The sequence below is a fragment of the Microcebus murinus genome, chromosome 13, assembly GCF_040939455.1.
Source record: "Microcebus murinus isolate Inina chromosome 13, M.murinus_Inina_mat1.0, whole genome shotgun sequence".
Lineage (NCBI taxonomy): Eukaryota > Metazoa > Chordata > Mammalia > Primates > Cheirogaleidae > Microcebus > Microcebus murinus.
In genome coordinates, this window is record NC_134116.1 from 21,227,701 (window position 1) to 21,249,204 (window position 21,504).

At 44.0% G+C, this 21,504-nt stretch overlaps 1 protein-coding gene across 2 annotated transcripts in view; it reads left to right on the plus strand.

The window, feature by feature from the left end:
* Positions 1-21,504, plus strand: part of ABCC4 (ATP binding cassette subfamily C member 4 (PEL blood group)) — a 248,599-nt gene that overhangs the window by 94,382 nt on the left and 132,713 nt on the right. For both annotated transcript variants that reach the window (XM_012769743.3, XM_012769744.3), the window contains exons 9-14: positions 1,149-1,250; positions 6,836-6,925; positions 8,146-8,337; positions 12,976-13,070; positions 13,282-13,368; positions 20,741-20,837. In XM_012769743.3, coding sequence (XP_012625197.2) covers positions 1,149-1,250; positions 6,836-6,925; positions 8,146-8,337; positions 12,976-13,070; positions 13,282-13,368; positions 20,741-20,837 — 663 coding nt within the window. The remainder of the gene's footprint in view (positions 1-1,148; positions 1,251-6,835; positions 6,926-8,145; positions 8,338-12,975; positions 13,071-13,281; positions 13,369-20,740; positions 20,838-21,504) is intronic.

Here is a 21,504-nt window from a genome sequence, read left to right on the forward strand (position 1 = left end):
ACATGGGATGCTCATAAAATATTTTTTGAGAGATAGAAACTTAAGAAGAGCATTTCTTTTTTAGAACTATAACTTATAAAAACTCTTTCTTCTTTTTTCTTCTCTTTTTTACAGTGCCTTTCTCCACATGTTCTAGTAGGACTATAACTTAAGTCAGGGGTCCTCAGACTTTTTAAACAGGGGGCCAGTTCACTGTCCCTTAGACCGCTGGAGGGCCGGACTGTAGCTTAAAAAAAAACTATGAACAAATTCCTATGCACACTGCACATATCTTATTTGGAAGTAAAAAAACAAATGGGCAAAACCAACCGCATGTGGCCCTCGGGCTGTAGTTTGAGGACACCTGACTTAAGTGATAGTTAATAATAAGTCTGATACATTGATTTGACACGTCCTTGGGAGGAGAAAGGCCAGAGGACATAGACACAGCTAGAGCTAGGGCTGTCCTCCCGAGCCTCTGCCATTGGCCTCGTGTTCCCTGCCTGCTATTTTGGGCCAGCCCGATTCTAGAAGGCCTTGGAATGGCTTTCCTCCTCGTGTTCCTAGCATTGAGCATGGTGGTTGGCACATGGCGAGGATTCAGTGACTATTTATTGGGTCATTTCCTACCAACTCCATGTTTACTGTTAGTAACACTAAAGTAAAACAATACAAATGTCCAGGTTCTAAATGTGTTCAACTTTGGAGCAATATATTCTCTTTAGGAAGGAAACAGTACGCTTGTTGAAAAATATTACAGATAGTTGCCTCATGGCTGTGAACTCTTCACAAATTTATTTATTTATTAAATATATAGCATTTCCCTGATTTGAACCAATACTTTAAACACAGTTGGTCCGGACAGTTTGGCTCATGTGTCTAATCCCAGCATTCTGGGAGGCCAAGCTAGGTTCATTTGAGTCCAGGAGTTCAATGTTGCAGTAAGCTATGATTGTGCCACTGTATTGCAGCTTGGGTAACAGAACGAGACCCTGTCCCTTCCCTCCCCCCCCAAAAAAAAAACCCAAACAAAATTACAGTTGATAAAATGGTCTCTAGGCCACATAAAGTTTTATATAGCAAATTCCATGGAAATAATGATTTTTGTTTATACGGTTGTGTTTGCAATTTAAACAATCTGTGTTTTTCTTTCTTTCTTTCTTTTTTAGGACTTTCTGTTACTTGATGAGATATCACAGCGCAACCCTCAGCTGCTGTCAGATGGTAAAAGGATAGTGCACGTAGAAGATTATACTGCTTTTTGGGATAAGGTAACATATCCACCTTTACAAGATCATTACTGCTGAAAGAAAATGGGTGACATTGATATAATAGAGAATTTTTAGATTTTACGAATAACATGAAATGTAACTTTCTCATTCGATGAAAGTCGTGTTATAAAAATTCTCAACATCAGGAGTAAGGTTTGCAATGAATAGAAATTGGGTATAAAACCAGATGATGGTGTTTGACAGGTGCTTTATGTCATTTAAAAAGAAATTTCCGAGGGAGGAGGGGGGCATGGGCAATATATGTAACCTTAACATTTATACCCCCATAACACGCTAAAATAAAAAATAAATAACTAAATAAAAATTTCAAACGTTTACCTCGTTTTGAGCTAAATGGAGGTTTAGATGTTTGTAATGTTGGATGGGGCAGGACAGACTAGGGTTGCAGCATGGAATGGGTTAACTAACATACATTATAAATTAGTACAGAGACTTTGGGGTGTCAGTGTGCATTTTTACCTTAATGTTTTTAGATCATCTTAGTCTATAATGAGAAAAGCCCGTGATTTGGAACTCTGCCATGGCGTTGGGGTGGGGGCTCCCCCATTCCAAGCGTCTGGGTGGCGCCGGCCGCTTTGGCGGCGGCCCAGGCATGGAGGCGGCCGGCCAGGGCAGTAAGCTCCGTGGGTTCCTGATGGAAGGGCTTCACGGGTTGCAAGCCGACAGGCAGAACTGGCAAGACCACAAGGATTTTCCGACACTTGGTTTTACTCGTGACATTCAGGCAGTCAGGAAAAGTAGCAGGCATCACCCTGGAGACCTGCGCAGCCTTGCAGACTCAATGCCTCCTTATGCACATGACTCCAATGCCGTCCTCTCCGAATCTGTGGTGCTGTGCAAATCCTCCCGCCTCGGCCTCGCTTAGTCTGGAAGAGCAAACACACGGCACAGGAGAGGGAATTTCGTGCAAGCAGTTCTTCATGTAGAAGTTGAAAGAAAGGGCACAAAGGCAAGGGGTGGGGGTGGGGGCACCCTGAGCTTGGCCATGGCAGGTGTGAGGTGCTGTCTCCTAGGGGGCCTGCCGGGAGCAGAACCGAGGGGCCTGGCTGCCAGGAGCAGTTGGGACCACAGAGTGGGAGAGGCTGTTCTGAAGGCGCTGGGACAGCTTAGACTGCTTGACCCAGGTGGGCGGTGCTAGTGGGACCAGTGTCTCCCCTTTGCAGGTGCTGGCTGTGGCCGACCTCAAGTTGAAGTGCAGTTTTCAGGAGCGGGGAGGCTTTAGGCTGTCGAGCAACTCTCCCTCCCGGCTCCATCTGCTGCTCCCTTCTCCTGTGCTGCAAATGTTGGATCTCTCTAGACTCTTCCTTTCCTTCCATGCCTGTCGCTCTAAGTGCTGTGCTATGTGTACGGTGCTCACCCAGTTCTGATGCAATGCTTGCCATCTCTACCAACCAAACCAGTAACGTGTTCCCACATATATAAAACCACATCATTGCACGTGGAAACTCCCACAAGGTGTGTGTTACCTGCCCTGGCAGTTTCTCCCTATCTCCTTGGCATGTGGCACCCTCGTGCACTTGAAGCACTGATAGAAAGCAACGCTAGCATTCCATGGTCAAAAACACACTCTAGGTGAATGCTGTCCAGTTAGGGGAAGCACTGAGGTAGCGAACACACGCTTTGTGTAGGACTCATTGCCAAGTTTCTTAGGTAGCAAACTCTGCAACATTGTAAAATGGGCTGTTAGTTCTTAGACTTCTTTTACACCTTGCATTATAATACAGCCCCGGCCGTGTGTGTGCGTGTGCGTGCGTGTGTGTGTGTGTGTGTGTATTATGCCCACACTGGGGGATCACAAGGTCAAGTCTGGTGAGGTCATGGTCGGGGGGGGGGGGGAGAGGGTGCATGCGTGGGCAGAGGGGCTGCGACATTCGGGGTTTTAGAGACAGAACCGGGAGCTAGGAGAAGGACACGGACGCCAGCAGCAGCCTGCTGGACAGTCAGGCAGGTATTTGAAGGCAGGTCTTCTCACCAACCTGGGTCTCATTTATAAAAGGAATGGACTTGGGCTCAGTCTCTAAGTTGTAACGTTTGTGACCTTGTGGGAGCTTCTACATCTCCATGGGAGCCGGGATTTTCATCTGCTTTGTTTGTTGCTGTATCCCCAACTCTTATGATGGTGTCGGGGCCAGATGGGGGCTCAGTCAAGGCTTGTTGCATCAGTGTTGGGGGGGCCTGGGAGGGAAGGGGCTGAACCTCCCCAGGGTCCGAATGCTGCCCCCTTCTGGTTACAGTAGAGCACTGCAGGGTCTGTAGCCTCCCGAAGTGGCAGGGACTTCCCCGCCAGGAACTGCAGGCTGTGATGGCAAGGTGGATTTGTAGCAGCTCACCCTCTCGCAGTCAAAACTGGGTAAAAAGTGTTACAGTCTGAAATACCTGTTTGGCAGGTAGGAAGGAGTAGAGAAACTTAGTTTGTCACCTATTAAAATTTAGCATCTGGCAGGGTGCGGTGGCTCACGCCTGTAATCCAGGCACTCTGGGTGGTGGAGGCGGGAGAATTGTTTGGAGTCAGGAGTTCGAGACCAGCCCGAGCAAGAGCAAGAACCTGTCTCTACTAAAAACAGAAAAATTAGCCGGGCGTGGTGGCGTGTGCCTGTAGTCCCAGCCACTCAGGAGGCCGAGGCAGGAGGATCGCTTGAGCCCAGGAGTTTGAGGTTGCTGTGAACTAGGCTGACACTGTGGCACTCTACTCAAGGCAATGGAGTGAAACTCTGTCTCAAAAAATAAAAAAAATCAGCTGCTTTTGTGTAGTTTTTATAATTCTTATAAAATCTGAGGCTAGTTTATTTGCGATTGAAAGCAACTGTGATTGTTTTGTTATGTGACCATTTCCTAGTGTGATATGGGACACATTTATAAGTTTGTCAGTATATATATACATATGCACATTTTGATATGTGACCATTTGTGAAAATAATTGTGATTTAGTATGTGGCCATTCAGTTATTTCCAGAGAAATTTTTCATTTGGAAGGTTGTGTAGGCCTTTCTTTCTACCTCTGTGCTTTGAGTCTTTGGGGCATATTACTATTCACTTGTGCCCACTCCAGATGTGGAGAGAGTTTTGAGTGCATGTCCTAAAGGTTAAAGGTCTACCTGGACTGGGTCAGCTCAGCTTCCTGAGATTGTCAGTGGGTTGGCTGCACCCTGCTTCCTCCTTCCAAGGGTGTCCTTCCCAGCAATGTCCTGCCCTTGAGGGACTCCAGATTCAGAATCCTTTTCCTAGAGTTCAGGAGGCTGCATTGCCTTTGACTTACTCGTGATCATTTTTCTGTGATATTAAAGAGCATTTCCTAAAGCGTGTTGTGCAGAATACTAGGCCTCTCAAGAGGGTCCTTTAAAAATGAGTTTGGGGCTCAAATAAATTTGCTACTTCTCCAGCCACCAGGAATGCATGGTGAAGACTCTCAGATCCACACCGAGGGAAATTCACATGGAGATCATAATATGGGAGGAAAGAATGAATCCTCCAATAGCAGCTCTGTTTATTTAGTTTAATTAATTAATTAATGAATTAATTTATTTTTTGAGACAGAGTCTTACTCTGTTGCCCGGGCTAGCGTGCTGTGGCGTCAGCCTAGCTCACAGCAACCTCAGACTCCTGGGCTCAAGCAATTCTCCTGCCTCAGCCTCCTGAGTAGCTGGGAGCACAGGCATGCACCACCATGCCTGGCTAGTTTTGTTTTCTATATATTGGCCAATTAATTTCTTTCTGTTTTTAGTAGAGATGTGGTCTCGCTCTTGCTCATGCTGGTCTCAAACTCCTGACCTTGGAGTGATCCATCCACTGTGGCCTCCCAGAGAGTTAGGATTACAGGTGTGAGGCACTGCTCCCGGTCAGCTTTGTTTATTTTTAATAGTTACTACCGGTATCAACTTTTGTCTGATAGTGTTGATATCTGGGTTTGGACTAAAGTTCTTATAGGTGATGATTACTATTAAGGTTTTATGTTCTCAATTTAAAACCATACCCCTTAGTTGTACCTCTGACTTTTGCCTTTTTAAGAAGATACATGATTTAAAGTACTGATTGTCCTTAAATGGAAAGAGGAAACCTTCTGATTTTTGTTTACCGTGCTCTGCTGAATTCTTCCCTCTCCACCAACACAATTTAATCCTTTCGATGGATTTTCTAATGCTTGAAAGTTCTATGAAAAAGCAGAGAGTTTCATTCCATCTCTTTAAGAATCAGTTGAACTATTAAATAACATATTTTTAAACACCAGCAATTACTGAGCATTTTCTTGACATTTAATGTATGCAAACACATCCATATACTGTTAAATCTCTGTATCTTAGAGTTTACAGATTATTCAGGAATGTGATTGCTGGGAGCATAAAGAGTACTTTATCTTCCTGTCCTCCTTGTGTTGAAGTGTCTGCTGTAACGAGTACGTCCCGGTGTTCATAGTGGAAGTTCTGTGCTGTCCCTGTCTACCCAGGGTGGTGTATGTTGCAGGGGTAACACTGAGACTTAAATCACTTTGACTCATGACTTTATACTTAATTTCTTTATTCTCCATTTTTTTTTTCTGTTAAACTAGAGCCATGGTTACAGAATTGACCATTATTTGTAGAAGTTCATTTGCCAAGGGTGACATGCCTTCTTCCTTGCTGAGTGTTACTGAGATTTATTCTTTTATCAAGTGGAAATGGGAGAGATGGGTGGTTTCAAACAATTTTTTTCAACTCAAGGGCTGGGCATACTGTGTACTTATACTGCCACCTTGTGGAGGTTGATAAAATAGAAGATTAAAACCAAGGGTCATAATGGAAAACCTCTCAAAGTGAATATATACATAATATATATACATAATATATATACACATTATATATATATATATATATATATATATATATATATATATATATATATATATATATATATATATTTTGAGACAGAATCTCAGTCTGTTGAGTCTTACTCTGTTGCTGGGGCTAGAGTGCCCAGACATTGGCCTAGCTCACAGCAATGTCAAACTCCAGGGCTTAAATGATCCTTCTGCCTCAGCCTCTCCCAAGTAGCTGGGACTATAGGCATGTGTCACCATACCCAGCTAATTTTTTTCTATATATTTTTAGTTGTCCAGCTAATTTCTTTCTATTTTTAGTAGAGATGGGGTCTTGCTCTTGCTCAGGCTGATCTTGAACTCCTGAGCTCAAACAATCCACCTACCTTGGACTCCTCAGAGTGCTAGGATTACAGGCGTGAGCCACCACGCCCAGCCCCAAAGTGAATATTATATTAACAGTATTGTTTTAGTAAGTTGATGTGAGCCAAGAAGCTTTCATTTCAGGAAGGTCGCCTTGTTGTTTTTACTACCTAAATTCTGTAGATGTCTATAGCTATATTCATGTGGAAATCTGGTAAAAGGGAAAGTGCCTTCCTTAAATACTAAAGTTACCAAACTGCTTCAAACTCGACAAAGGAAGGAATATGATTGGATGAAAATGTGAAAGATTTGGGTTATGTTCATATACAATGACTATAACATCCTTCACTTTTTGAAGTGACTTGTGTTGCTTTATTGATACTGGTACATTTTTGTGAACTTTTATTTGTAGGCGTCAGAAAGCCCCACCCTACGAGGCCTTTCTTTTACTGTCAGACCTGGGGAATTGTTAGCCGTGGTTGGACCCGTGGGAGCAGGAAAGGTAAGTATAATGCCACCTGGCAGCTGGACGCAGCACCACGTCTCACATTCAATCCTTGGGGTTGAGCCCAGTGCTATGTGTAACACAATGTTGGGTTGGGTAAACCTGGAACGGCATTTCTCATTGTGTTCCCTGGAACATTAGTTTTGCAAGAAAGTGAACTGGCCAAGTAAATCTGTGTATCTCGAATTGTATTTTCCCTTCTCATTTCAAGTTGCACAATTGGGAACACCTGGTCTGGAGGTTGGACATCTCAGTGAAGGGAATTATTTATGTGACTCCTCTTCAGGGTGGAATGGCTGAGAAAGTGGGGACTTGCTTTTGTTAGAGTGGACCCTTGGTGCACAACATTGGGAAGTTGTGAGGGCTCATTTCTTCCTATAACTTCTCCAAGTCAGATGGATGCACATTTAGTAAATATGCAGCCAGGTGTGTGGACCTGTTTGGGGGCAAAAGATACAAAAAGTAAGCAAGACCTAGATGCTACTGCCTTCCAGAAAGAAGCTGCCAGTTTCTGGGGTGGGACAGATACGCAAACAGGTGATTTCAGTTCAGTGTTGTAAGGTTGATAATGGTAGGCACAGACCCATCACATCTGTATGTTGCAAAGGATTTGAAGGAAATGAGCATGCACACTTAGTCTCATGCTTTCTTAAAGAACCTAATACAAAAACCTAAATACAGAATGTATAACTGATAGAGTGATTGCTATTTCCTTTATGATTGAAATTTGCACTCCAGAAATGTGATCTCATGGTTCCATTAAATAAAAGTCTTTCCTAGTGAATAGGATATATTATTTACGCATAACATTTCTGGAACCAAGTACTTTGTCCAGTAAAGGATGCCTTGATGCTGGAACAACTGCATTCAATATCAAGATATGTGAAAACTATATCATGCTGTGCTACTCAGTTGCTATAAACATTCTTAATTACTCTTTGTTCCAAATACCGTTTCATTTGGAGGAAAGTCATTTGGGCAGAGTAGATTGTTGCGTTCCATTTTGTGAATATTCCTTGTAAGTCATTAGTTTATTCATTGACCCAGTGGTGTTATTTCCAGTTTTTTATCACAACTTTGAGTGCTGTACTTTATCTTATTTTAAGTGAAAGAATGAATGATGTTTATCCAACCCCAGGGCCGGGCATGGCTGTGTTGTAGTGGCTTACTCTGCCCTGAGTGTTGAGTGCACATGTGTGTTTTGCAATCTGTTTCAGTCATCGCTGTTAAGTGCCGTGCTTGGGGAGCTGCCGCCGAGTCAGGGGCTGGTCAGCGTGCATGGAAAAATCGCCTATGTTTCTCAGCAGCCCTGGGTGTTTTCGGGAACTGTGAGGAGTAATATTTTATTTGGGAAGAAATATGAAAAGGAACGCTATGAAAAAGTAATAAAGGCTTGTGCTTTGAAAAAGGTGAGTGATGACTGCGGAATTTCAAGTTACATTAGTGTTAGGTTAAATGTCAAAGTTTTATTAAATTTTTTAAAAAATAATTTTGTAAGATCTTTGAATGTTATTTAATACTTTGAGCCAGTCTTCCAGGTAAATACATAGATACACACACACACACACACACACACACACACACACACACACTCTTTCTGTCTCTCTCTGTTGTTTTCATACCAATGTAATAATGATAATCATAGTATGCTTTTGTGTGGGTTTGGTTTTGTTTTGTCAAGTTTTATTCACTTGGAACATTTTTTTTTTAAATGGACAAGTAGAAAAATTTGCAAAAGTGGAGAGAATAGTGCTTTTTTTTTTTTTTTTTTTTTGAGACAGAGTCTCACTTTGTTGCCCAGGCTAGAGTGAGTGCCGTGGCATCAGCCTAGCTCACAGCAACCTCAACCTCCTGGGCTCAAGCAATCCTGCTGCCTCAGCCTCCCAAGTAGCTGGGACTACAGGCATGCACCACCATGCCCGGCTAATTTTTTCTCTATATATATTATTTGGCCAATTAATTTCTTTCTATTTATAGTAGAGATGGGGTCTCGCTCTTGCTCAGGCTGGTTTTGAACACCTGACCTGGAGCAATCTGCCCACCTTGGCCTCCCAAAGTGCTAGGATTACAAGCGTGAGCCACTGCTTCCGGATGAGAATAGTGCTTGAAGCTCCGTGCACCATCACTCAGCTTTAGCCATGATCAACTTGTGGCCAATCTGGCTTCATGCCTGCCCGCTGACGTCTGCCAGCCCTACCCTATCCAGATTTTTTCTGAAGCAGACCCTAGACTGTATAGTGTTTTACCTTTGAATGTTATATTATGTAATCTCTAAAATATAAGAACTTATTTGAAGAAAACATCACCACATTGTCACACCTAAAAAAAAAATGACCAAAATTCCTTGTTGTCCTTAACTGTCTACTCCATGTTTACAATTCTTTAGTTATCCCATTAAGAAACATTACCCGGCTGGGCGCGGTGGCTCATGCCTGTAATCCTAGCACTCTGGGAGGCTGAGGTGGGCGAATTGCTTGAGGTCAGGAGTTTGAAACCAGCCTGAGCAAGAGCAAGACCCCGACTCTACTATAAATAGAAAGAAATTAATTGGCCAAGTAATATATGGAAAAAATAAGCTGGACATGATGGTGCATGCCTGTAGTCCCAGCTATTCGGGAGGCTGAGGCAATAGGATTGCTTGAGCCTAGGATTTTGAGGTTGCTGTGAGCTACTCTAGCCTGGGCAACAAAGCGAGACTCTGTCTCAAAAAAAAAAAAAAAAAAAAAAAAAAGAAAGAAAGAAAGATTACCCATCATCCTGAATCAGACTCCAAATGAGATCTGCACGTGGTGTTTGGCTGATGTCTCTAACTTAGGTCGCTTTCAGACCATGGGTTTCCCTCCCCACTTCATTTTTGACTTGCAGTTTATTAGTTAGAGAAAATAGCATGTTTACAAGTTTCTTTTTAATACTGCCTCGTTTCACCAGGAGAGAGATTGCTTTCAGAAGTAACATTTGAGTTTTGCAGAAAATGACAAGGTGAAGTGTGTAATTATTTGTTGAGATTTTAATAAAGTTGCTGGATGATTGGTAAAAACTGAGCTTATCTAGTAGAATATAGGTTAGCAAAAAAGAAAGGTAAAAACTGAAGAGAGGTATGTTACCCTCTTTGGGTCATAAAAGTCAGCGAATAATGGGGGTAAAGGGCTCTCCCCAGGGTCTGTTCAGTGCGGCCTGGACTTCCAGCTGTTATTTTATACAGTCTGGAAAAGGCTGCCACACACTGTGATCGGAGTGATGCAGAAGGCTTCCAAGCAGCTTGGGGAGGGATGAGTAATTTTTGCAGGAACAATGGCTTGAACATCACAGATTGTATCAGGTGAGTAGCATTTTATGGTGATGTCGAAAAAAATTGCCTGTGTAAAGAGGTTTTATTGCTTTCTCTTGGGTTATTTATGTGTTTGCAGAAATGACATCACGTTAGCAGCAATGAACTAGATTTGTATTAAATAGCATACATATCTAAGAAAAGGGTTAAGCAAATGTAGGATGGTAATGGTAATAGCTCCCATTTAGTCGAGGTCCACCATGTTTTAATTATCTCTCTCCCTCTCTCTGTCTCACACATGCGTATGCACACAAAACATCTGTGAGCTTTTAATCTTTTGCTATACTTTGCAGTGTCTTCAATATTATTATTATTTTATGGTTGGTAAGAGGGAGGGTTAGAGAGATGAAGTGACACACCCTTTTGCAGATCAAGTTCCAACCCCCATCTGCCTGGCTCCAGATTCCCTTTCCTCTCTGCCATGCCAGTCTCAACTGAGGATGTTTACAAAGCAGAAATAGAGTAAAATCTGGGTTATTTATGAAGGTGGAATGTCAACAAAATTCGTTCTCAAGCATCTCCTTATTTTTCTATTTTTGTGAGACAGTGTTCCACTCTGTTGCCCAGGCTAGAGTGAGTGCCGTGGCGTCAGCCTAGCTCACAGCAACCTCAATCTCCTGGGCTCAAGTGATCCTCCTGCTCCAGCCTCCCTAGTAGCTGGGACTACAGGCATGCACCACCATGCCCGGCTAATTTTTTCTATGTATATTAGTTGGCCAATTAATTTCTTTCTATTTATAGTAGAGACGGGGTCCCACTCTTGCTCAGGTTTCGAACTCCTGACCTTGAGCAATCTGCCCGCCTCAGCCTCCCAGAGTACTAGGATTACAGGCATGACAAGCATCTCCTTTTTTACCTTGGTCAGGGTCAGCTTCTGATACTCACATCTGATGCCTGATTCCGAGGTCAGCCCAGCCCTGCCTGCCTTTCTCTTCTCCACGTCTCTGGGGGGTAGCAGGTGTTGGGATGGTGGCTGTCCGTTGGCATCTTCCACAGCCACCTGCGAGGGCTGGGCCAGTAATGTGGGCGGTGTCGTGGGCTTCTGCATGGCAGGCAGACTCCAGTGGGAACGGGGTCCCCAGGCTGGGCTGCATAGTGATTTTTCGGTTTGTTCTGTGATGTCTATACGCATGGACTGTTACCCTCCCTGCACACATTCCCTTCTTTGGCAGAATGACAGCCCCGGGGTGGAGAGGTGAAACAGAGCAGAAGTCCCGGCTTCATCCCTTACTCCTTGTCATTTTGGACACATCGTGTTACCTCTCTGGGCCCCTGGCGTCTCTGCTGCAAAATGAGTACGTTGGCTTAGATGGTTTGCAAGAGGTTTTGCTGCAGTCTGAAAAGCCACTTAGGACTATGTAGCAGGGGATCATCGGTGTCTCTGTCACTCTCATCCTCCCAAGTCAGGTTCTTAGCATTTCTTTCTTTCTTTCTTTCTTTCTTTCTTTCTTTCTTTCTTTCTTTCTTTCTTTCTTTCTTTCTTTCTTTCTTCCTTTCTTCCTTTCTTCCTTTCTTCCTTTCTTCCTTTCTTCCTTTCTTCCTTTCTTCCTTTCTTCCTTTCTTCCTTTCTTCCTTTCTTCCTTTCTTCCTTTCTTCCTTTCTTCCTTTCTTCCTTTCTTCCTTTCTTCCTTTCTTCCTTTCTTCCTTTCTTCCTTTCTTCCTTTCTTCCTTTCTTCCTTTCTTCCTTTCTTCCTTTCTTCCTTTCTTCCTTTCTTCCTTTCTTCCTTTCTTCCTTTCTTCCTTTCTTCCTTTCTTTCTTCCTTCCTTCCTTCCTTCCTTCCTTCCTTCCTTCCTTCCTTCCTTCCTTCCTTCCTTCCTTCCTTCCTTCCTTCCTTCCTTCCTTCCTTTCCTTCCTTCCTTCCTTCCTTCCTTCCTTCCTTCCTTCCTTCCTTCCTTCCTTCCTTCCTTCCTTCCTTCCTTCCTTCCTTCCTTCCTTCCCTTCCTTCCCTTCCTTCCCTTCCTTCCCTTCCTTCCCTTCCTTCCCTTCCTTTCCTTCCTTTCCTTCCTTCCTTTTTTTTGAGACAGAGTCTCCCTTTGTTGCCCAGGCTAGAGTGAGTGCCATGGCGTCAGCCTAGCTCACAGCAACCTCAATCTCCTGGGCTCAAGCAATCCTGCTGCCTCAGCCTCCCGAGTAGCTGGGACTACAGGCATGCGCCACCATGCCCGGCTAATTTTTTTCTATATGTATTAGTTGGCCAATTAATTTCTCTCTATTTATAGTAGAGACAGGGTCTCGCTCTTGCTCAGGCTGGTTTCGAACTCCTTACCTCGATCAAATCCGTCCACCTCGGCCTCCCAGAGTGCTAGGATTACAGGCATGAGCCACCGCACCCTGCCATGGTTCTTAGCATTTCTTACCGCTTGCATTTGCAGTAACTTTTTATTGTCAGCCATCTACCTTGAAAACTCTAGGAACTTTGTTTACTGCTAAATTTACTGTGTCTAGAACCAGGCCTGACATATAGTCATTACTCAGTAAATACCTGTTAAAATGTTTAAGCGCATAGATGCTGTGATGAACTACAGCATTAAAATAAAACACCCTGAGAGTTTTTTTTTTTTTTTGAAAGGGCGAAAGTTACAATTTAGTCACCACGAAATATCTCCATTGCTGTTGATCAAATATGTGTATATGTTTGCAGAATTGACATGCAAAATTTAGGATAATAGTAGAACACAAGTTATTCATCCCTCACCCCCTTTTCTTTCTCCCATGTAGGATTTACAGCTTTTGGAGGATGGGGACCTGACTGTGATAGGAGACAGGGGAACCACGCTGAGTGGAGGGCAGAAGGCACGTGTAAACCTAGCAAGGTAAGGCAAGCTTCAGCCACCGCTGTGCTGGTGTCTTTTGTACTTCTAGAGCTACCCACTTACTCTGTGCTCGGCTCTGTGTGAAGCGTCTGTCTGCGATGATTCCATGGGTGTTTGGAATCTCCATCCACGTTGTTGAGCGTGGTTATGCTTCCTAGGTAGGAGCTGGGAAGCGTGGCGCCTTCTGATGTCCCTTTACACGTTTTTCTAGAGCCGTGTATCAAGACGCCGACATCTACCTCCTGGACGATCCTCTCAGCGCGGTTGATGCGGAAGTCGGCAAGCACTTGTTTGAACTGTGAGTTTCTTATCGCTTCTGCTTTTCAAGAACCCTTTGAGTTGGCTCAGGAAAGCCTGTGTAGCTTCTGAAAATTTAGCTTGTCTTTCCCTGCGGGTTTGGGCTCCCTCCTCCCCCCAATCCATTTTAGAGAACTTCTGCAACAGTGATGACTTTGTACTTGCAAGGAAGGAAAATATAGAAGGAGATTTTGGTTTGTTGAAGTGAGTGGAGTTCATGCTTTAGGGAGTTAAGAAATACTTGATCATCAATAAATTACCAATGGATCCAGGCCCCAGGAATAAGAAAGATGACATACAAATTTTACATTGAAGGGTGAGACTTGGCAACTTGGTGCTTGGCTGTTAGTTCCTTTCTTCCATTATTTGTTTTTGGCACATTAGAAGTGAGGTTTTCAGAATCAACACAGGACTTTTGTGGAGAGGCATTGTTGGTTGATGCTTATAATCTCAAGTTTGGAAATAATTAGTAAAGTCTAGAATTCAAGAATGATTTGTTCTGTATTAGAGTATGGCTTCAAGAGATTCATGTTGCTTCATGGATTTGTGCTAGAATTAACCCTTAAGACGCACATACATGTAGGGTTAGCTTGCGTTTGAAACTAGTCTAGAATGCTGACTCTCACTTGGTGGTTCTGGAATTTGTTTTCTTTGGCTCTTTGTTGGCACTGAGATGGAGCAACTCCGGAATCTTCTTTTGTGTCTACCCTAACCTAACATGTGCTGATGTTAGGTCTGTGTCGCCCAGACCTGCAGTCCCCAACTCATAGGCGGCAGCCTCTTAGGAACCAGCCGTGCATCACTGCCTGAGCTCCCGCCTGCACCCTCCACTCCCCCGGAAAAGTTGTCTTCCATGAAACTGGTCCCTGGTGCCAAAAAGTTGGAGACCACTGGTTAGATTGGCCTTTCTGAAAGCATCATGAGCTTGGCCTTGCTAAAACAGCATCCCCACCTGCCCCACAGCAAGCTGCTTGCTTGTGACCTTGTTAAGGCCAGTGAGCCCTTTCATCTGCACCGATGGAAGCACTTACTATAGGGACCGAGATAGGTGCTCTTACAGGTGCTTTTGGGCAAAAGATCATAGTTTACAAAGTAGGACAGTCAACCACAGAGAAGTTAGGGATTCTGGGCGGAGTAAGGGAGATAGAGAAGTTTAGAATCTCATTCCTGCCTTTAAGGAATGTGTCTCTACATGGAGCTTGTCAAGATAAGCACGGGTTCAGTGTACCCAACTTGAGTTTAAGGGGCTTTCAGTGTAGGTTAATCAATGTGAAATTGAAGAAGCGGGTAGCTGTCGGCATTCAGCTGAGATCAGGAAGTGCAGTGTGGGCTTGGCTTGGCGGGAAGTAGCCTGTGGTCCTGCAGGGCTGGGAAGGGTGTGTAGATGCTCAGATTCGATTCCTTTGGTAAAAGGAATAGTAGAAGCAGAGGGGACGGGAGCAAATGAGGCTCATGAAAAGAACAGCAAGCAGGCAAGTCTTCCTCAAGCAGAGGATAGATACGGCTTATACCATGAAAAAGAGATATTTGGAACTCCTCACTGTCAGGTCTCGTGTTGGTCACCAGGGCTGCCATCACAAAGTGCCATGGGGCTGGGTTGCTTAGACAGCAGCGATTTGTTTTCTCTGGAAGTCTGAGATCCAGGCATCTGCAGCTTTGGTTTCTCCTGAGGACCCTGTCCTTGGCTTGCTGATAGATGGCTGCCTTCTCACAGGGTCCTCACCCCAACTTTCCTTCCTGTGTGTATGTGTCCAGATCTTTTCCTTTTAGGACATAGTTAGGTTGGAGTAGGGCCCACTCTCTCGGCCTGATTTTAACTTAATTATCTTTTGGAAGGTCCTGTCTCCAAATTCTCAGCTTTTAGGGGTGAGGGCTTGGACATGGAAGCCTTGAGGGGAGCACATTTTAGTCCCTGACGGGTCCTAGATGACGAGGTAAAGAGAGAGACTCAGGCAGTGTCAGCAGTGTGACAGTCACTCGTCTCTGGGCTCTGGCTCTGGCTTCAAGGGGCTGGGACATGAGGCCATCTACCCAACCTGTGGTTCTATGTGAAATGTGTTCTAGAAGTGGAGCATCATGATAGTTGCACAACGGTGTAATTGTACTTGGTACACTGGGGTGTACACTTAAAAATGGCTAAAATGGTAAACTTCATGTGTATTTTACCACAATAAAAAAAAAACGTGGATGGTAGCACTGACTCTTTCAGAATGCAGAGAGCAGGAGCAGCTGGCACTTGGCATTGTCCCCAGTGCTCTGATGTGACTCTCCTTTCCTGCCTGCTCCAGGTTGTGACTTGGTGAATTTTCCCTTTGGCACAGAAGGGGCTTTGTGACTTGTGTGAGTCCCCACCAGTACTTTAGCACAATTCCTGATGGGACTCCACCTTGGCCTCCCCAGGGAGGCGTGAGGAAGGTGTTGTAATTGCTGCATATCCGTGTGCGTATCGCAAAAGCTCCCCTAAGTTTTTCTTTGAACACAGGAAGTATTTATAAAGTCCTCTTGCACCTTTAAGGTTTAATGACTTTGGATATACACTTGATAGAAGCAAGCTTGTTAAAATTGTTGTTTGCTAATCAGAATCACATTCTTTGGGGAAACTTAGGGCAGGGAGCAGGAATGCAATTTAGGAAATCACTCAGCAGCAACTGGAGAATGTTCTCAACGAGTTAGAAAATTGGATTGAACAATATGCTCTGAAAGATGGCGGTTGTGTTGGAGCTTAGAAATGTGAAGTGTTTTGTATTAAAAGTGAATGAATTACACTTCTCTTTGCCATTAACAGTTTTACTTCAGTCATGAATATATAGCCAAGGTTATTAAGGTTTGTGAGTTTTACAACGGTATGTTGTAAACATTAAGTGGATTCTATCATATGTAGGAGGCGAGGGCCCTTAGATTAAACTGATGCCAATCTGATTTGTTGCAAGCTATGGATTTTGTGATATAATAGAAAGCCCTAGTTGCTCAGACCTCTGCCATCTGCATAATTCGTCCTTCCAGTCTCTCCTCATCAGATCTCCCACACTGTTGCCTACCTACTTGTCTGAGCCCATTTGGTCCACTGTGACTCAATTCCATAAATGTGATGGTTTATAAACAACAGAAATTTATTTCTCACAGTACTGGAGGCTGGAAAATCCAAGATCAAGGCACCAACAGTTTGGTATCTAGGGAGGGCTCACTCTCTGCTTGGTTCATAGACAGCCCTCTTCTTACTGCATCCTCACATGGTGAAAAGGGCGAGGCAGCTCCTTGGGCCTCTTTTATCTTTATTTTTTTGAGACAGAGTCTCACTTTGTTGCCCAGGCTAGAGTGAGTGAGTGCCCTGGCATCAGCCTAGCTCACAGCAACCTCAATCTCCTGGCCTGAAGCGATCCTCCTGCCTCAGCCTCCCAAGTAGCTGGGACTATAGGCATGCGCCACCATGCCTGGCTATTTATATATATATATATATATATATAAATATATATATATATATATATTTTTTTTTTTTTTAGTTGGTCAATTAATTTCTTTCTATTTTTAGTAGAGATGGGGTCTCACTCAGGCTGGTTTCTAACTAGTCCTGACCTTGAGCGATCCTCCCGCCTTGGCCTCCCAGAGTGCTAGGATTACAGGCGTGAGCCACTGTGCCGGCCACCTGCCGGCCACTGATCCTCCCACTTGGGCCTGTTTTATAGGGGCACTAATCCCACTCCTGAAGGCAGATTCCCATAAATTGGAATTAGGAGGCTCCACCTCCTAATACCATCCCATTGGTTTCAACATTAATTTGGGGAGGGCCACAAACATTCAGGCCACAGCACTGGTTCACCTTCCCCCTTGCAGTCCTTCACAGACTCTCCACTTTTGGATACAGTTCCAGGTCCTTGAATGCTGAGCAGTTCTTTGCCATCTGCCCCCATTCACCTTTCCGAGTCTTCCTCAACAAGCCTGGTGCTCCAGCCATTCCGACTTCCGTGGAGCGCCCTGAAAGAGGCATGCGTGCCCTTTCTCACCTCTGCCTGTGTCTCCTGTCTGCATGAGGATCTTCAATCTGAGCTCTGGGGACAGTTGTGCAAAGCAGAACCCACCTGCTTGCCTTTCCCTCCTGTGCCTCCAGGGGGCATCATGCCCGTTCTGCCTGCCCGCTGCCCTCAGTGGGTTGTTCCTGGTCCCATTTATGTGTCCTTCCCCTCCTCTCCTGACACTAGGCTGGGACATGCGTGAAGGCACGTGGCTCATATGTCACCTCCTTGCAGAGGCTTTCCTGAACACTCCCTCTACAATTGCAACCCTCGCCTTGCTTTTTCTACGTAACTCACGGCCCGGGAGTGCACTGTCTGTGTTTGTGTAGTGTGTCTCTTCTATGCGATGCAGCATGTTGTCTGTTGGCTCGACCAGTGGCTGGATCTTCAGCACATAGAGTAGTGCCTGTCACTTTGCAGCCGCCCAGCAAACATGTGTTCACTCTGTCCTTTGTCAGCACATATTATATATCAGCACTTATTATATTCTAGTATATATAGGATGAGTGTTAAATAATCTATTATGGAATCAATCATTTTTTGTATTTGGCTTCTTTTGTTTTATGGCATGACTTGAAACTTTTTTTTTTTTTTTTTTTGAGAGAGAGGGGTCTCTCTCTGTTGCCCTGGCTACTCGCTTTGTTGCCCAGGCTAGAGTGAGTGCCCTGGCGTCAGCCTAGCTCACAGCAACCTCAAACTCCTGGGATCAAGCAATCATTCTGCCTCAGCCTCCCAAGTAGCTGGGACTACAGGCATGCGCCACCGTGCCTGGCTAATTTTTTCTATATATTTTTAGTTGGCCAATTCATTTCATTCTATTTTTAGTAGAGACATGGGGGTCTCCTCTTGCTCAGGCTGGTCTCGAACTCCTGACCTTGAGGGTTCCGCCCACCTCGGCCTCCTAGAGTGCTAGGATTACAGGTGTGAGCCACCACGCCCGGCTGAAACATTTTATTCTTAAAAATTCAGAGAGTATTTTTTTTGAGATTTTGATAGATAGTATAATTTAGGAAGAATTTAAAGCCATCAGTTACAATGATAACGTAACTATATTATGTCATCTATTTTTTTTTTTTTTTGTCTCACTTTCGTTGCCCAGGCTAGAGTGAGTGCCATGGTGTCAGCCTAGCTCACAGCAACCTCAAACTCCTGGACTCAAGCAATCCTGCTGCCTCAGCCTCCCAAGTAGCTGGGACTACAGTCATGCGCCACCATGCCCGGCTAATTTTTTCTATATATATTAGTTGTCTAATTAATTTCTTTCTATTTATAGTAGAGATGGGGTCTCACTCTTGCTCAGGCTGGTTTTGAACTCCTGACCTCGAGCAATCCGCCCGCCTCGGACTCCCAGAGAGCAAGGATTACAGGCGTGAGCCACCGCCTCCGGCCATATTATGTCATCTAGATAGAAAATGTTAGGAAAAAAACATTTTGCAGCCTTTGCGTTGGCTGATCTGGGACATGGCAAACCCATTAGATGTGATTGGTAACACCCCCCTTCAGGTATTTATATAAAGGGATTCAGGACAGGCAATTTTGAATTAAGGAGGAACAGTTCCATTAAAAGCTTTAATTCTAAGTGTGAAGAAGGGTTTGTGAGGTTAAGAAACTTGGATAAAAAATAAGCCAAACTAAGACTTGTCAAAAGGGAAAAGTTAATCCTTTTTGATTTCAAGAATGAAGTAATAACATGCACATCTACAGTCTGGTGTCTTGGTTCTGATCGTAGGCCCGGTTTCTAAAGTGCCTGCTCACGACTGCTAACTCCTGACTTTCTGAAAGCTGATGGCTAATTGTGGGTTAAGGGGAAGAGTTGAGGATGGTACTAATTTATTGAGCATGGGTTATATTCCTGGCCCTTTGTACAGAGTAGTGCTTTTGTTTCTCGGAACATGCTTACAGGTTGACCATAGCCTTGTTTTTATTTATTTTTATTTTTATTTTTTTTATTTTTGAGACAGAGTCTCACTCTGTTGCCTGGGCTAGAGTGCCATGGTGTCAGCCTAGCTCACAGCAACCTCAAACTCTTGGGCTCAAGTGATCCTTCTGCCTCAGCCTCCCGAGTAGCTGGGACTACAGGCATGCGCCACCATGCCCGGCTAATTTTTTCTATATATTTTTAGTTGGCCAGTTAATTTGTTTCTATTTTTTTTAGTAGAGACGGGGTCTCGCTCTTGCCCAGGCTGGTTTGAACTCCTGACCTTGAGCGATCCTCCTGCCTTGGCCTCCCAGAGTGCTAGGATTACAGGCGTGAGCCACCGAGCCCGGCCTCGCCTTGTTTTTGGATGAAGAAACCGAGGTTCAGAGACAGTAACTCACCATCATTGTCAGGCCAGTAAGAAGTAGAGCAGCGTCAAACTCCAGCCTGTGTTTTTCCAGAACTCTTGCTCTGACCCACCTCAGCAGGTTGTGTCCTTGCCATGTTCCTGAAATTTGCTCTGTGCAAGGACGTGAGAAGCTACAGTATTTGCCAAGAACCCTGCCCGTGAATCCTGGGCCTCATACCTGCCTGCTCGCTTACCCTAGGAGGGTGTAGACCATTGCAGGATGGGGGCTGGGCTGAGTTCCCAGGGGTCTGTATTCCCAACACGGCAGCAGGTGCGGGGTCACTCACTGTACACGTGCTCCGAGGGTCAATATTGAGTTAGGTCTTAGCCTTTGAGCCACTGTATGATTCCTACTATGATTTGAACTATTTGGATTCTGTTCTTTATTTTCGTATTTGGAGATTTTTTAGTTGTAATGAGAGAAGTTTTGCTTCCTGCGTGAAAGTGGAAGTATTGTGGGGACTGAGGCCTCACTGGCATTTTTTCTTTCTGTCTACTATTATATTTGGGAAGAAGGATCTGGAAAAATGTACTCTGGCAGAGTTTACTAAGGATCTAAGGGCCCCCTGCCCCATTTTTGGTTAATATGTACATTATAAATAATCACCTAGGAAACCTTCAAGAGAATTATCCACATTGTCATATGACATTGATTTTTCTCTCTCTTTCCCCTTCTTACCAGCAATAAAATAATTAGTGTTTTAATTAAGTGACGTTTTTAAATCTCAGTGTTTTTTTTTTTTTTCATTGTGACATCCATACTTGCTAAACTGTGTTTTAGAAGAAAAAAGTTTAGCAGGCACTACCTCCTTCAGTAGACTGTGTAGATTTTCTTAGAACAGCAAGGCACACGTTTGCTGCTGGTGAATTTGAGGACGTGATCGGCTTCACTTATTTATATTTGTATTTGATTTGTATTTAAATTACAGATCTTTGCTGTGTTGTCTTTGTCTCATTATGATTTCAAAATGAATGTTTTCAGTTTGGAGCACCTGATTCATGTATTTTTCATACACATACCTTTTACAATTTACAGGTGTATTTGTCAAACCTTGCATGAGAAGGTCACAATTCTAGTGACTCATCAGTTGCAGTATCTCAAAGCGGCAAGTCAGATCCTGATACTGAAAGATGTGAGTAATTTCTAGAAGTTTCCTGAACTTTCTGATACTGAGGTGTGTTGAATGAAGGGTCTCTCAGCAGGTCACCCTCCTTGGGCTTCCGGAGAAACTCCCTCTTCTTCCTCAATCTTGTGTTTCTTCTCAGACCAGGGATTCATGCCTTTGAAGACAAATTCAAAGGACTTTTGGAAACGTCACTGTTACATTCTAAACCATATTACCCTATAGTCTAGGAAATTGCTATGTCACAATTACTAAATTATGACCATTCTAGTGAAATTTTTACAGGTAATGATGCTATTTTACTGAGAACTTTTTGTTTCCCTCTTCCATGACTTATGTCAAAGTATATTATTTGGATGTTACAGATAGTAACACCTTTTTCTATCCATTTGATTGTTGTACGTCATTTGCCTACAGAGCACCTTCTATTCATAACAGAAACATAGTTGGGTAGCCAAGCAGCTCCTAGGGGTTCAAGCACCCTCTTTCCTGGTATATCCACGGCCAGTCTCACTGCACTGGTATTTCTGAGCACTTGTTTCTTGTGAGAGCCTGCAAAGCAACATGTAAGACAAAATTCCTGACATTGGAGGCTCCTATTTCTCCTGCAGATAGATGCAGTGATGGAGATAGAGGGGTCAGGCTTATCTGATGGAGACCTGAGTGACAATGACAT